The 14522-nt window shown below is 59.3% G+C and overlaps 1 protein-coding gene across 1 annotated transcript in view; it reads right to left on the reverse strand.

Moving 5' to 3' along the window:
• Positions 1 to 4059: 4059 nt before the first annotated feature.
• Positions 4060 to 14522, reverse strand: part of ALX4 (ALX homeobox 4) — a 41556-nt gene continuing 31093 nt past the window's right edge. Inside the window, exons 2-4 of the mRNA XM_042905885.1 lie at positions 12653 to 12963; positions 6747 to 6875; positions 4060 to 4389 (exon numbers count right to left, since the gene is read on the reverse strand). Coding sequence (XP_042761819.1) covers positions 4060 to 4389; positions 6747 to 6875; positions 12653 to 12963 — 770 coding nt within the window. The remainder of the gene's footprint in view (positions 4390 to 6746; positions 6876 to 12652; positions 12964 to 14522) is intronic.

Genomic DNA, 14522 nt, shown 5'->3' on the forward strand with positions numbered 1-14522 from the left:
GTCCCCTTCTCATCACATATTCCTCCCCTCCCAAAGAAGATGTAAGTGCAATAACTTACTTTAAAAGGCAAGAATGATTCTTTTAATAGTTTGCTATAATGTCGTTACATGGTGGTATTAGGCAGTAAAACTTTATGGAACTGACCTCATTTTTTTTAATACATTTTTTTTCTGAGTTTTTAATGTATTTTTAATATATATTTTTAATATTCCACCCCAGGCCATTAAGCTAAAGGGAAAAGTTGCGTTTATACAGGGTTAAAAATATCTTACAATGAGAACAGTCAGTGTTGGCTGAGCTTCATGCTCCTTCTAGCACTCAGCGCTTTTCAACCACTGCACATCCAAACAGACTATTAGGCATTGAAAACTGTCCTTCAAAATCAGTAGTATAAAGGCCTAGCTCTATGTATGTACGTGGAGGGGGCGGGGGGAGGGCAAGCTTAGGTAACGTCTGGTTCACCAGAATGCCTCTTGTCCCTGCAGCATCCTTGGTGAAGGTGAAGTGGAGTTTGGGAACTCTGGCAGTAGGGTTCTTGTCTTCTCCTCTTTCTCTTTTATGGCCATGGATTATTATCCTGGGGGGCCGCTTTGCCAACCGTCCTCCCCCAGCTTGTCTTACTTGCCTTTGCACCTGACAGGGCCATCAAGCCGACCAGAAGCCCCGGGGTGTCCCGCGAGATGATCTCCCCACGACCTGGCCCAGAGAGACAACGGCTGCGTAAGCAAGATACCCTGGTAGCTTTCGTGGAAAAACTCCTCTCGTCTACCCAGCCAAGGAGAGGGCAGGCGGGGGCTCTGGAGCTGGGCCCCGTGTGGCCACTGCGGTGTGTTGCTGGGACCCACCTCACGACCGCTGCCCCCGTCCCCTAGCAGTGTCTTTGAACTCACCTGGCCACCATGCTTCCCAGAGCTGGAGGCTCAGTAGTGAGAGCTGAGAATCAAGTACAGTCGAAAGGATTCAAGACAAGTTACAAAGCCCGTGTCCTCCAAGTGCTGTTGGAGACCTGGGGACAAGCCAGTGCCCTCTCCTCCCGGGCCCCGGGAGTGTGAGGGCATCTGAGGGTGGTGGCGGCACCTTCGTGTCAAGCCCTGGCCACCTGGCCGTGTCCCCAGCAGGGATCGGAGGCTCTCGGTGTTGAAGAGGCTGCCCAGTGGTCCGCATTTGCCACATCTGCTGAAATCTTAGGCAAGTAACCAAAGGGAATCCTCACCCCTTACAGCTTATTCGCTTAGCGGTGACCCTCAGAGCAGGCTGGCTCTCCTCTCTGCCCGCCTTCCTGAGACCTTGCTCCCGAGGAAGCCAGCCAGCCCCGGCGCGTCACCCAAGCTTGCTGAGCCCTCGCAGGAGCTGCTGCGGGGACGCCTCCCGCCCTCGGAGGCCTGGGCCCAGCCACCCACTGGGAAGGAACCAGAGGGTAGGCTCAGGAGAGAGGGAGGACCTCCAGCAGAGAGCGGAGATGCCGTGTGAGGCACACCCTCCCCCCCCACCAACATGTGGGCTAAGGCCGCTGCTTAGGGCAGTCACTTCACCGCCCCTGCCCCGAACCCCGGGGCTGGGACCTTCTCGTTCTCCATTGTGAAGGGACTGTACTAAGTAGAGGGCCTCAAGGGTTCTATGACTCTCAGGGTGTTGGGCCAGCCCTAGGGAGCTGGGACAGGGTGAAGATAGGCCTGGGGCAGGTGGGGCGACCTCCCTGTGGGGAGATGAACAGGCACATTTCACACGGACGTTTGACACATAAATACTTGGCCGTGTTGGTGGGAAGGACAACCAGAGCCACAGAGCCTCTTCCTCTACCAGAGGCTTTTTCTTCTCAAGCTTTTTGGTTGAAATTAGTCCGACTGAGGTGTCACCCAGCCAGAAAGCAGTCAGATAGAGGAACTGAGCACCAGGGGTCCCTTCCAGAAGGATCCACCTAGAGCCCCCTCTCTCCCTCCCCTCCTCCTCTGGCGCTCTCCTGGTTTTCCTCCTCTCTCTGTTGATTCCCTCCTGGGTGAGAACATACCTACGGCAAGGGGTCCTCCCATGTCCTTCCCAGCCACCAGAGCCATTAAGGAAGACAGAGAACTATTCCCAGCCTTTCATGCTTCCCTTGTTCCCTTCCTAGATTTGGGGAGCCTGAGTTATTTCAGTGAACCTCAGAACTGGAAGAGGCATTCCCAGATCCTCAGATATAAGAAACCTTTAAAGCTGAGCCAATGAGAACATCACCTGTACCTTCACTTGTAGAAGAGCAAATGTTAGAGCCACGGTTTGCAAAGAGGTCTGACTCTTAACGAAGGGAGCTGAAGCCAGATCCTTCCCCAGTCCTGTTTCCGGGGCAGATGGGAACACAAGGCAGAGGTGGGGACTGTGATTCCTTCTAAACCTCCAGAGGCTGTCACCCTCCACCGAAGCCAAGAGGCTGTCCTGTGGGCAGGTCCCCGAGCCTGCCGGACCTGGCCCTCCTCCCTGATGGAGAAGGTGGGGGCCTTCTCCCCAGGGGCCGCCCTGCTGGAGGGGCCTCAGAGGACAGGTGCTGTGCACCACGGGCTTAGGTGATGGCTGGGACCTGGTGCCGAAACTCGAGCTGCAAGTCTCCAGTCAGGCAGACGTGGATAGAGATCCCCCACAGAAGGAGGCCCCTTCCGCAGGCAGGGAAACCCACTTCCGGGGGGCATCCTGTCTCCCACATCTGGGGCAGAGCAAGTGACCCAGAGAGGCTGGGCCCATGAGCCCCTCTAGAGGCTGGAGAGAGGGGCTGAGATTTCTGACGCCCTAGGGAAGAAGCACAAGAGAGAGCTCTGTCTTCCCTTTGTCTGGAAGAACTGGGACCCCCCCCCCCCCCCCCCGCCCCTGCGGAAGGCTCTGGGCAGGTCTGGTGCTGCTCCAGGGATGGCTGGTGAGGGACAGGCAGCCTGAGGCAGCGTAAGGGCCGAGAGGCCGAGCGCACACATCCATTAGCAAACTCCACACGCTGCTCTTGACCCCCGGCCAACACGGCTCCAGTCCCTAGCTTGTGTGTTCCGAGGTATAAGTCCTTCCACGCCGGGGCACTGCTCAGCAGCCCTGGCGAGAGACCAGAATGGGTGGGGGAGGGGACAAGCATCCCCAGGTCCTCCTGGAGGGGCCTGGCTAGCTGGAGAACAGAGCTGCCCAGACCTGCCCACTGTAACAGGCACCCTGCTGGCTGCAGGGTGTTGGACCGTCGAGGAGAGCGCAAGTGTGTGCCCGAGCCCCTGTCCCCTCCCGGACCCCTGCCCGCAGCTCTTCCTCTCTCTAGAAGCTTTTCTTCTTCTAGCACTGTGGGTATCTTGGGTGGTCTGTGTCTGCTCCCCTGCGGTGTTCACCCAGATCCGGGGTCTCCGGGAGCAAGGGAGCCGGACGAGGCCCCCTCAGGGACTGTCCTAGATGCCAGCATCGCTGGATGACAGCAGGATTCTTCAGCTCCAGCTCCTTTCCTGTTCTGTCCATCCCCCCAGGTGGGTCCGGCACAGGGGACAGCCAGGGTGGGTGAAGGCGAGGTGGTGCCTTGGGCCCAGGAGGTCGGATGCTGTGGGCTTTGGGAGGAGAGGAGATGGGAGGGCAGGAAGCCAACTCTGTAGGGCGGCCTGTTCTTCAGACACGTTCACTGGCCTGGTGACCAGGGGACCACACAGCAGAGGGAAGGACGGACATGACTGCACGTGGCCGCTGCTCGGTCTGGATGGGAATCTATCCTTGACTCAACCCTCAAACCGGGCAGGGCAGAAGAGCAGGGGTGGGGAGAAAGGGTCTTCAGCTTATAATGGATGCAAAGCTGCAAAACTCGGCCACCTGGCTTCCTCCGCTGCCTCTGGCCAGGAGCAGGGGTCTCGGCCTCAGTGCCAGAGAGGGCGGGGCCTGCTGCCCCCTCCCTCCCAGCGGTCCGTGGGGCCTCACACTTGGGGCGGCTGAAAGTGCTGAGGGCCAGGCCCCTGGCCCAGGCCAGGTTCCTAAGAGGAAAGTCGAATGGGAGGCTGGGGGCCTGGAAAGCATGGGCGTGGCCAGTGCCCCGAGGTGGGGGAGGGCGTGGGGATGGGCTGCGAGGGGCCCTGTCATGTGGCCCAGGAGATGGCCGCGCTGTGCTCCTTGGCCTTCATGCGGAGGGCCGCGATGCTCGAGGTCTTGCGGTCCGGCTCCCCGTTGAGCTCATAGCCATTGAGGCCCGGGCTGAGCCCTGCTGCTCCAAACAGGCCACCCATGTGTGTCTGGCCCACATGACCGCCGGCCCCAGAGACACTCAGGAAGTCGGTGACGCCACTGGCCCCCGAGCCAGGGGGGTGGGTGTGAGGGGACATGCAGGCAGGCACCGGGTCGCAGGGGACCACGCAGGCTGGCACCGGTGAGGCGGCCCCATTGTTGCCGATCCAGGATGGGTTCTGAATCTGGGGAGAGGGAAGGGAGAGGTGTCACAGGCTTGGCTGGGGCAGGGGTGGGGGTGGCGGGTATGCAAGGGGCTTGCTCCTACCCCCAGATGACCTGTCCCCGCCTAGGGGCCCATCCTTACGAGGAGATCATTCTTGAGTGTTCACCTGGGAGTCTCTCAAAACCTTTACGGCCATCCAGACCTAGGAGGGTTTGGGTTTTATGCTTTGGCTCTTTTGTTCCCAGTAGAGAGAAATTCTGTTTTAGGGACTGAACTTCAAACTTCATCAAAGGTCCAGTAACAGGGACCTTCCCGGCACAGCTAACCAGCTGAGGGCAGCCCCCGCCTCAGCCAGCTGACGTGCAAATTTTAGATGCAGTTGCAGACTTTGTCTCTCCCTCCATGAGCCCCTTAAGGTCAGTAACAGCGTCTTACTTGCCTGTGGTTCCTCGTCAGGCCTGGGGCATCCCAGGTACCTGAGAAACGGGGGCTGACCCAAACCCAGAGAGCTCTGGTGTTGGGAACATGGGCTCTGGGCATGCGGGCCGTGGTGTGCAGGAGGCAGGGCCAGGTAGGGGGGGCAAATCTCCCCCATGACCAGTGGTTAAGGGTCCAAGGGCTGTGTCCTTGAGGCTTCAGAATTTAGGATGGACGGGGCCACCTCAGAAGGCTGGGAGTGCGCATGAGGGGATGGACGGAGCCAGGCTGGTTGCCCACGTGCCAGGGTGTGTGTGTGTGTGTGTGTGTGTGTGTGTGCGTGAGAGAGAGAGAGAGAAGCGGGGGTGCTCAGGCAGCAGGTGGGGGTAGACTGGAGTCAGGCCTGTGGTGTGGAGGGGCAGGGTGAGCAGGACCAGAGGAGATGGTGACCTCCCAGCCACGTGCAGGGGATTCCTGGTGGCCCTCAGGCAGCTTCTGCTGGCCGTCTCCCCTCCCCACCCAGTGTTTGCAGTCCACACGGGGCAGGGATTCCAAAGCCAAGTGAGGAAAGATCGCTGCCCCCGAATCTCCACGGGGCATTGCCATGGCAACAAGAACTGTTGGCAGATGGGCCTGACCGCCTTCCTCCTGGTTGGGGTGACGAGGAATCAGGGGCCTCGCCCCTGCCCTCGGTCAAAAGGCTGATGTGTGATATGCGGTGCTGCAGGTGGGAGGGATGAGGCCGCCCTGGGCTGTCCGCCCCCCATCCCCCCTCCAGGAGAGAGCTCGGGCAGCAGAGATACTGGCCCAGGAGCCAGGCTGGAGGCCCAGCCTCCCGGGACAGAGGGAGGGGAAAGATCAAAGTAGGCAGCAGGAGCTGAGGACGAGGTGTGTGTGTGAGAAGGAGAGAGAGAGAGAGAGACCCCACATTCCTCAGCCTCACCCAGCCCTGCCCCCTGCCCCCTCACTTGAATCCTGGGAGGCCGAGGGGCAGAGCTGGTCCAGGAGGGGTGCCCAGGGGCTGTGGGACAGCAGGGCCCTGACGGAGAGTCTTAAAGGAGACAGGAAGGCCTGGCTTACTGCCGGGTGGGGCCAGGCCCGGAGCTGAAGGCAGAGGCCATGCTGCCACCAGCATCAAGAGGCCCGAGGGGAGGGAACGGTCACCTCCACCAGACAGACTGAGGGGTGTGAGGAGTGGCCTCAGCCAGAGGGACATCTCAGCTCCGGGTGCCGGCCACTACTCACACTCTTCTCGTCCCTTTGCCTCCCACTGAAGACTCCAGTGTCACTAGAATGGGGGCTGGCTGACGGGACGGGACGGAGGGGAGGATGGGACACAGTCGCCTGGGAGAGCTGAGGGCTGTAGCGTGACCTTTATCGGGCTGTTCATTCCCCCAAGTACTTCTGCGCTGTCTAATCTCTGCCTTTCAACAACCTCACGAAAGAGTTGGGGAGGGTCCTTTTATCGTGTCGGTTTTTGGGTGAAGGAACCAAGGCCCAGAGAGCTCGTGGCTTGTCTGAAGTAAGAAAGGTCTGGGGCCGGAGAACAGCCCATCTCGGGACTCAGACTCCCATGCGCGCTACAGCCTTGCGTCACGCCCGCCAGGTTTCCGGGGCTTGCTTCCCTAGGAAACACTCCGAGCGGCTCCTGATGGTCCGGAGGCCCTGGTCGGCAGCCTGCCCCGGATCTGACATCCACAGCAAAAACGGCAAAAGTGGCAGAGGGGAAAGCCGTCCTCTCTGTCCCAACCTGCCCCTCCCTCACGTCCAGCCAAGCCTGGGCCAGCACTTAACGTTGGGCAGAAAAGGCCTTGGGCCTCCCACATTCAGGTATGAACACACCTGGACCGGGCCTCATGTGTCCCATCTCAGGGGACCCAAGCCCTCCTCTGAGGTGCCCATTCCCAGAGCCCCAGGAGCCTGGGGGGCTGGAGCCGGCGGCTCGGGGCCGGGGCTTACCTGGGCGTAATTCTCAGCTCGGGTGAGGAGGGGCAGCTCGTAGGCGGTGGAGAAGTGGGTTCGGACCTGCTGCATCTGTCCAAAACGCTCTCTCTTCCTCCACTTGGCCCTTCGGTTCTGGAACCAGACCTACAAGACAGAGCAATTGCCACAAGGGGTCACGCAGTGCAAGCTGGTCCCTCGAGCCCCCACCCATCACAGTGCATGGTCAGGGCCACGGGGCTGCGGGGAAGGTGTCTGCCTCAGTCTTTGGCCTCAAGGCTTATAATCTAGAATGATCAGTGCTGAGAGTCAGGAAGGCAGCGTACCCCCAACTAACCACAGTGTGATCTTGGGCCAGACTTCATTTTTCCAAGCTTCAGAATCCAGAGCAGGCAAGTGTCACACACACGCAGCATATCACCGGCCACCTTACCAGGTCATCTAACCAACCCCAGCGCCGTGTGGCCGAACCTGCTGCAGGCCACAGACTCCTGTGGGCAACCCGACAAAAGCTGTGACCGCTCCTCTAGAAACTCGTCCCCTAGCCGCTCACGCACACAGGCTTGCCATGATTTTCCAAAACGTCCATGGTCCCTTGGGGCCTATTGGCCCAGCATCAGAATTCCTACCTGTCTGAATACCCTCTGAAGCCTTCTTGCTGGAAAACCTCCCCACTCAGGACGTCTGTGCTAAAGCTTCTATGGAGAACAGGGGTTCTGCTGGGTTAGCAGAGGCAGTCAGGGGAGGCTTCGTGGAGGGGAGGGCTGGGGCTGGGCCTGAGTGTAGAAACAGCAGGGCATCCTCAACCCCAGGAGACCATGCTGCCCAGCTGGGGGGCGGTGGGAGAGAAAGAATCGTGGACGCCGAGGTCACATTGTGGAGGACCTCGTTGCCTAGTAGAGGGGTTTGCCCGTGGTGTGGTCAGTAAAAGTGGCCACTGCAAGGTCTCGTGCAGAGGGTGGCCCGACTCTGGGGAGGAGTGAGGGCCCACCCGTCACTGGGCAGGGGCGGGTGGGACGTCGGCTTGAGCGGGGACCTGGTGGGGAGCGTGGTCTCTGAGCCAGGCGTGTGAGCTGTGGTCTTTGATGGGCGGGTGGGGGCTGTCGGGTCCCTTTCCTTTGCAGGAAAGTCCCTGGCAGGCTGAGACCCTTCCCAAGGTTCACGGACGAGAGCCGGACTTGAGGCCTGCTACTGCTGCCTGTGACTTGGGATCTGGGGCAGAGACCGGCGGGAAGAGGGTGTGAGGAGGCTTCGGGCCGAGTCGTCAAAGGCAGACCTCGGAGATCCCCAGGGAGAGGTTCCTGTCAGCTAGAAGTGCACCTGCCGGTCGATGCAGGTGCAGGTGGGCACACACCAACAGCAGGTCACTGGCAGCCGGCATCCTCGAAGAGGGAGGAGCTGGGCCCGAGGGCTCCCAGGGTAGCACGGGGTCTGCTCAGCCTGCTCTGGCTCCTGGTGTGGCTGGGCAACACGGTGCCCATTTGGGCGTTGCCACCGGCCGCGGTTTCTGTATCTGGAAAATGGGGCCAATATCTGAACTGACGTCCTCACAGGGGTTGTGCCTCACAGAGCAACAGGTGAGACGGATGAGAAATGTCCTAGTTTTTAAGATACTTCACACTTGTTTATTGAGAGCTCCTGACCTTTCTTGCTGTCTTTTGCTAAAGGAAAGAGGACAAAAAAGTTGGTGTGTGTGTGTGTGTGTGTGTGTCTCACGTTAGTGTGAGGACGGTGGGGGCAGGGAGGGAGTGCGGGGCTGCACCTCAGTGTCCCTCCCTAGTCCCAAGGATATGTGTGTGTGCACAAGTGTCTCTCTCTCTCTCTCACACACACACACACACACACACACACTGGCCGGCATTGCTTTCAGAGTCCTTCTTCCCTGTCTTGACTCTGGTATAAGAGAAGCACTCAGCCCCTGCCCCACAGCCTCCTGGGCCCCTTTTCCTCCAGGGGCTCCTGGGGTCCGGGCCCAGGCCGCCCGCCGAGAGCCAAGGGCGGATCGGGTCTCCACTCTGTGCCGCTGAAACGGGATCCCCCTTTATCAGCGGCCTGGAATGGGGGACTGGGGGGCAGGATGAGAGAATGAATCAGAGAAGTTGTTTTCATTTCATGTTTAATTTCCTGCAGGCTTAGCTCAGTCTTTCCGCTCCTTCCTCAGCCTCCCAGGGTTTTCTGTGGGGGAAGCCAGGGGGAGGGGAGAAGCCCACTGCAGGCATCAAGATATATGGCTCCGTTCTTTCTTGGGGGGGGCGGGGGAGAAGGGGAGGGAAACTGTGGCCGACGCTGCGGGGCAGGTGAGGGGGGTTTCCCTGGAGCCCCGGGGTGGGAGCGGCAGGTGAAGGTGTCATGCAGGCTCTGGATGGGCTGTGGCGGGGGGGGGGGGGGGGGGTGATGCACTGGGAAAGGGGTGGCTGGGTCCAAGAAGTGGGAGGAGGAGCAGAGTCGGGGGCGATGGAATGTGGAGGCTGGAGCTGGGCGTGGAGAGCACGGTGGGGGTGCCGGGGTTTTCTGGGAGGACAGCTGAGCAGTGGGGGAGAGCGGGGAGCACCACGGAGTCAGTGGAGAGGGCCAGGCCCAGGGATTTACCGGAGGGTTAAAGACTGAGAGGGGAGGCCAGGCTGTGGGGCAGCGGCACTGCCCCACCCCTCCTCCCCGGCCCGCAGCCCTGGGCCCTGCTCCTGAGCAAGGCTGGAGCTCTTCTGCCCAGGCCCGGCTTGAGTCAGCCTCTCGGGTCTGCCGGCTCCTCTGCGCATCAGCTGGGTGGTGGCAGGGCGTCCTCACGCCCCTTCGGAGCTCACGTTGGAGGGCCTGGAGATTAGGTTCGTCTGTCCTTCCATCTCTGAGCCCTGGAGCCTGGCGCTCTGAGAACTCCCCACAGACGCTCTGTGCCTCAGGGCTCGGTGGCCCCAGCCTGTCTCCACGGGACAACCCTAAGGGGGAGAGGGGACCACGAGGTCCAGCCTTCCAGTCTGCGTGTCGCACCCCAGGACCACCCCGCTCCCGGCCCACCCCGGCCTGAGCCTGCTCAGCACAGGCCTCTCCCCAAGGAACCAACCGTCTTGGCGGGGGCCTCACTAACCGCAGCCCATCTGGGGCCAGGGCGGGGTGGCCCAGGGCGGGGAGGCCTCTGTCTTATTGTCTTCAGACACCAGCTGCGGAGATCGGAATCCCAGACAGCAGAGAGAGGCCCCTGCAGCCCCCTGGAGCAAGGCCAAACCCTGAGCTTCTTCCCGGCAAAGGTCCATCTCGGAGCCCCCCACCTCCTCCCTGTCCCCACCGCCACTCCACGCCAGGCACCTGGCTTCCCACCAGCTGAGGATGGGCCCCAGAACAAACTCAGCAGAGGCAGGCAGGGGGCTCCCTCACCACTCCCCCCAAACCTCAGGGCACTGCCAGGCTCGATCCAGAGGTCTGACGCACATAACGATCCCACCCACCCTGCTGCCTTTATACAAAGAAAAGTCTCAGAACAATATGGCCCATGTCCTGGCACGGCAAGCTAAACTAAAAGAAACAGTAGGCCGGAGCGCAGGAGTCCTGGATTCTGCCACTGAGTCACTGTTCCTGAGTCATCTGACCACCAGTGGTCCTCCTCTTATTATCAAATGAGAGGACCAGATGATCCTTCCCGGCACTAACATTCTATATCCCTATGATCATCCTCTTAGATGGTAAGATATGCAACACATCAGGGTTTCCCTTTCTGCCTTGGCTGCCGGGAAGCTCAGGGTTGAAATTTGTGCTCGGTGGCAACTAGGATTCTTAGCCTAGGTGTTTGACATAATTATCTTCCTATTTCATGGACGTTGTTCTTGTTCTAAGATGAAAATGATAAATCATGAATTGTAAGCTGCCTCAACTCCTTTTTAGAAGTAGGCATAAATTGTGTGTGTGTGTGTGTGTGCACTCGCACACACGTGTACAGAGGGGACGCTCTGTTTTAGCTGTATCATGGTACGTGAAAAATGTCTTATGTGCCCCAGTGTCATGTCCATGTTTCGTACTATAGGAGCCATCCTTCCTCCGATACTGAGTGGATTCTACGCCTGGGCACTCCCAGCCATTTGTCAGGAACACATACTACACGGAAGACGAACTGGTCTAACCCTCACTGACACGGTGCCTACAGGAATGTCCCACAACTGGCCTCTCCCTTCTCCACTGGCTCCTTCAGTTCCTTGCAATCCACTGGCAGAACTGAGGCCAGATTCTGGGGTTCCCGTCCAGACTCTGAGGCATATGAGGTCACATAGTGGCTTATCTTGATTCAAATAAGATAGTTGGGGTGTGAAGGTTTCTAGAATCACAGTAAAGCCTCCACTGCCCCGTCTTCCTTCCCCAGCCATTCACCAGGCACTGGGCAGGACTAAAAGGGGCAGCCGGACCCGGGGAACTTGTGGCTCAAAACCTGACTTTTCAGTCACTTTGGGTACGTGCAGTTTCTGGATGGCTACATATTTATGGTGACTGCCGGTCCTTTTTCATAATATCCATTTCCAATGAAAACGTTTCTGGACTGTGTTAAGGATGCCTCTGCCTGATTAAACAGAACATGATTGAGACCGATGAACCTTTAACTGATGCCTTGGAAACACTCTGGGGAAGGTTCTTTGGTGAACTGATGCAGCAGGGGGCGCCCTTGGGGCCTGCTGATGAGGGAAGGCTCTTTGTCCTGGCACTGAACCCACTTCTGAGCTGAGCCCAGCCCAGCTGAGCCGTCCCGCCTTAAAAAAAAAAAGCCAGACTGCTCTTCGCTGTCAGGCCGTGGACTTCCCCAGCCCACGGGAGGGACAAAAACTGTCTGACAATACGTTATTTGCCATTTCTAACAGGCTCTGGGGTGGAAAAGCTGACCGAGCATGACATTTATTTGTGTGAAGCTGAAGCCTGAGCTTCAGTGCAGGGATTTTGTCAGCCATGTTTTGGGGCCTCAGAGGTTTTTGCTTCCTCTCCGGTTCTTTTCTTGCTGTAACTTCATGCAAGGAGGGAGGACACACCTCTCTGGACAAAGGAGGTCCACCGGTCCACAAATATGTCTTGTTTGCCCTTGTTGCTGTGAGTTCAGCCTTCTCTAATTGGTAGGGGTGCAGGGATGAACAGCCAGACAGTACCTGCCCCCAGGAGCCCACAGTGTAGTGGGAGGAGACAAACAGATAAGACAGTTTAAGCCGCTCGTAAATTCTCACAAAACAGGGTGATGTGGTAGAAGGTGACCCGGCTTGTGTCGTGTGGGTTTGGGATGCGTTGGGTTGTGTTGCATCGAGTGTTGGTTTGGGTTATGTTGTGTTAGGTTGCGTCCTGTTGGGTAGTGTTGAGTCGTGTCGGGTTCTGCCGGGCTGGGCTGGGCTGGCTGTGCTGTTTGGGTTCTGCTGGGCGGGGCTGGGCGGGGTTGGGTGTTTTGGCGGCTGGATGGTGGTAGAGGGCTACCGCTTTAGCCACGGCCGTCAGGAAGACTTCACAGAGAAGGTTACTGAGTTGGGAGCTGAAAGATGGATGAGGAGGCAGCCATCCCCGGCAGAAGGAAGAGCCAGGCTGTTGTCTGCGTCTGCCCATTGGAATGCCGTAGCTGTCTTCAGGTCCTAAGAGACAGGCCTTCGAGAGCAGACACGGGTCACCTCCTTTGTGAAAAGGCCTGGATGCTCACACCACACAGGGCCCAGAAACACAGCTAACAGGCTTCCTGGCCTCCACTGGGGACTCCCCTTCTGCCCCTGCTCCCGCCAGGGCAAGAGGCCCAGTATTCAGGTGGACAAAAGCAGCCTTGCTCCGGTCGAAGCAGGGGCGTGAGGGGCGGGTTCTCCTTGGACTGAGATAAAGAAAACCCTGGTGTGGTTGAGGGACAGTCAGGTGGCCCCAGCTTGGGCCACCGGCCCAAGGGCAGGCCCCGCTCTCCCACCCTCTCCCCGGGCGCCCTCACTGACCTGCACGCGGGCCTCGGTGAGGTCTGTCCTCATGGCCAGCTGCTCCCGTGCGTACACGTCAGGGTAGTGGGTCTTCTGGAAGACCTTTTCCAGCTCCTCCAGCTGGTAGCTGGTGAAGGTGGTTCGGTTCCGCCGCTTCTTACCCTTGTTGCTCTCTGAGTCGGCCTTATCCAGCGGGCTGGGGAGGTCGGCACTGGCCCGGTCCTGGGTCCCCTTCACCCCGGCCTCCTTCACACTGAGGTAGCTGCTGTCCATCCCCACGGTGTCAGAGTCAGGCGGTAACTCTGGCTCACCCAGCGAGCTCTCTTTGGCTGGGGGGTGGGGAGGGGAACAAAGTCAGAAACCAATGGCTGAGCCGAGCGAGAGGAGAGGGAGGGACGGGAAGAGCCATCCCCTGCCACCTGCCCCGTCTCAGAGTCACATGGGATGTGAGGTCAGGAGGCCTGGGTTCTAATCCTGGCTCGCCATCAAAGTGCTGTGTGACCTCGGGCAAGTCCTTTTCCCTCTCTGAGGGAGCCTCTGTGCCGTCAGCTCAGAACGGACCCCTTTCAGCACCGATGTAACATGACTCTGGTCAGCCAATCTGATCTCTCAGATCTTTAATCCCCGTCCCCCACTGGCCCTGGGCTCTCCCTTCTAGAAGGATCCCCTTTGCCACAACTCTGCTTTGGGCATCGAGAATGCTGACCCAGTGCCTCAGACTCCCAGGGCAGGGAAATTGCATGCAGCAGCCGTGTCTGGCCCAACGGGGCAGGGGCCGAGAGGAGGGCAGTGTCGAGGCAGACAGGAATGGCCCTCCTCTCCTGGCCTGGTCCTGTTTGGGCTCAGCAGGAGCTGTGGAGACCCCTTCCCTCCCACCAAGAATCCAGCCTGGTGGGGGGGGGGGGGTCATACTCTTGCCCTCTGCAGGTTTCACCTATTGTCCTCACAGGGTCCTGCCTGCTCCAGGCAAGTGCTGCATGTACTGGGGACACTGGGAGGACACCCGCATCCCCAGGATGCTGCCGTGTGCGCCCCAGTAGATTTAGACGAAGCTCTCCGCCTGGGCCCACAGCCATCGCCATCTGACGGAATGGGGCTCTGCTGGTGGATTCCTAGACGCCCAGAGCTGAAAAGGACCAGTCGACCTATGTAAGTCAAGGATAAGGAGGCGGAGGCCAGAGGGGACAGTGGGGCGGGGAGTAACTTGTCCACGTCCAGATGGCCCAGTTAGCACCCTGGGCGGACATACTCAGAGTCAAGTTTAGAGCAGGGGCTCCGGAGCCAGTGGAAGGAGTGAATCCCACATGTACCTCTCTCCAGCTGTGTGCTTTCGACAGTTCACTTAACGTCTTTGTGCCTCGGTTTCCCCCTCTACGAAACAGGAATGAAGATATCTGTAGGATCCTCCTCACGGGGTAGTGTGGGGTTAAGGAGGCCGACATGCAGAGCCCTCGGCACAGTCCCAGCTTCTGGAGGTTTCTGCCGGGGTTGTTATTCCCGGTTCCGCTATGGTCTTCGGGGCGGCAGAGGACTCAGCCCCGAGAAGCCCTCGCGGCGGGCAGGCCCCCCGCCCCGCGCGTCTGAGTGCAGGAGCGTGTGCAGGCGCTGGCCCGGCATCAGGAGACCCGTGTGAGCCCTCCTCTGAGCCACACTCCCCTGCCTGGGACTCTTGCGGGTAAGATGAGGCACCAGACGCCAAGTACAGATTAATAAGGGGGAGCACGTGAGAGGGCCTCCCACGTACCAGCTGACTGGCACAAGCACGCTTGGTGGGTGTGGGCACCTCTTTCGGGAACAGGTCCAAGCCGTGGGCGTGACGTGTCAGGACACTGCCTCTAGCTCAGGTCTCCTGACTCCATCCATATCCTGGGGGCTGAGGCGTCAGGGC

Source organism: Panthera leo, chromosome D1 (genome assembly GCF_018350215.1).
Source record: "Panthera leo isolate Ple1 chromosome D1, P.leo_Ple1_pat1.1, whole genome shotgun sequence".
Taxonomy (NCBI): domain Eukaryota; kingdom Metazoa; phylum Chordata; class Mammalia; order Carnivora; family Felidae; genus Panthera; species Panthera leo.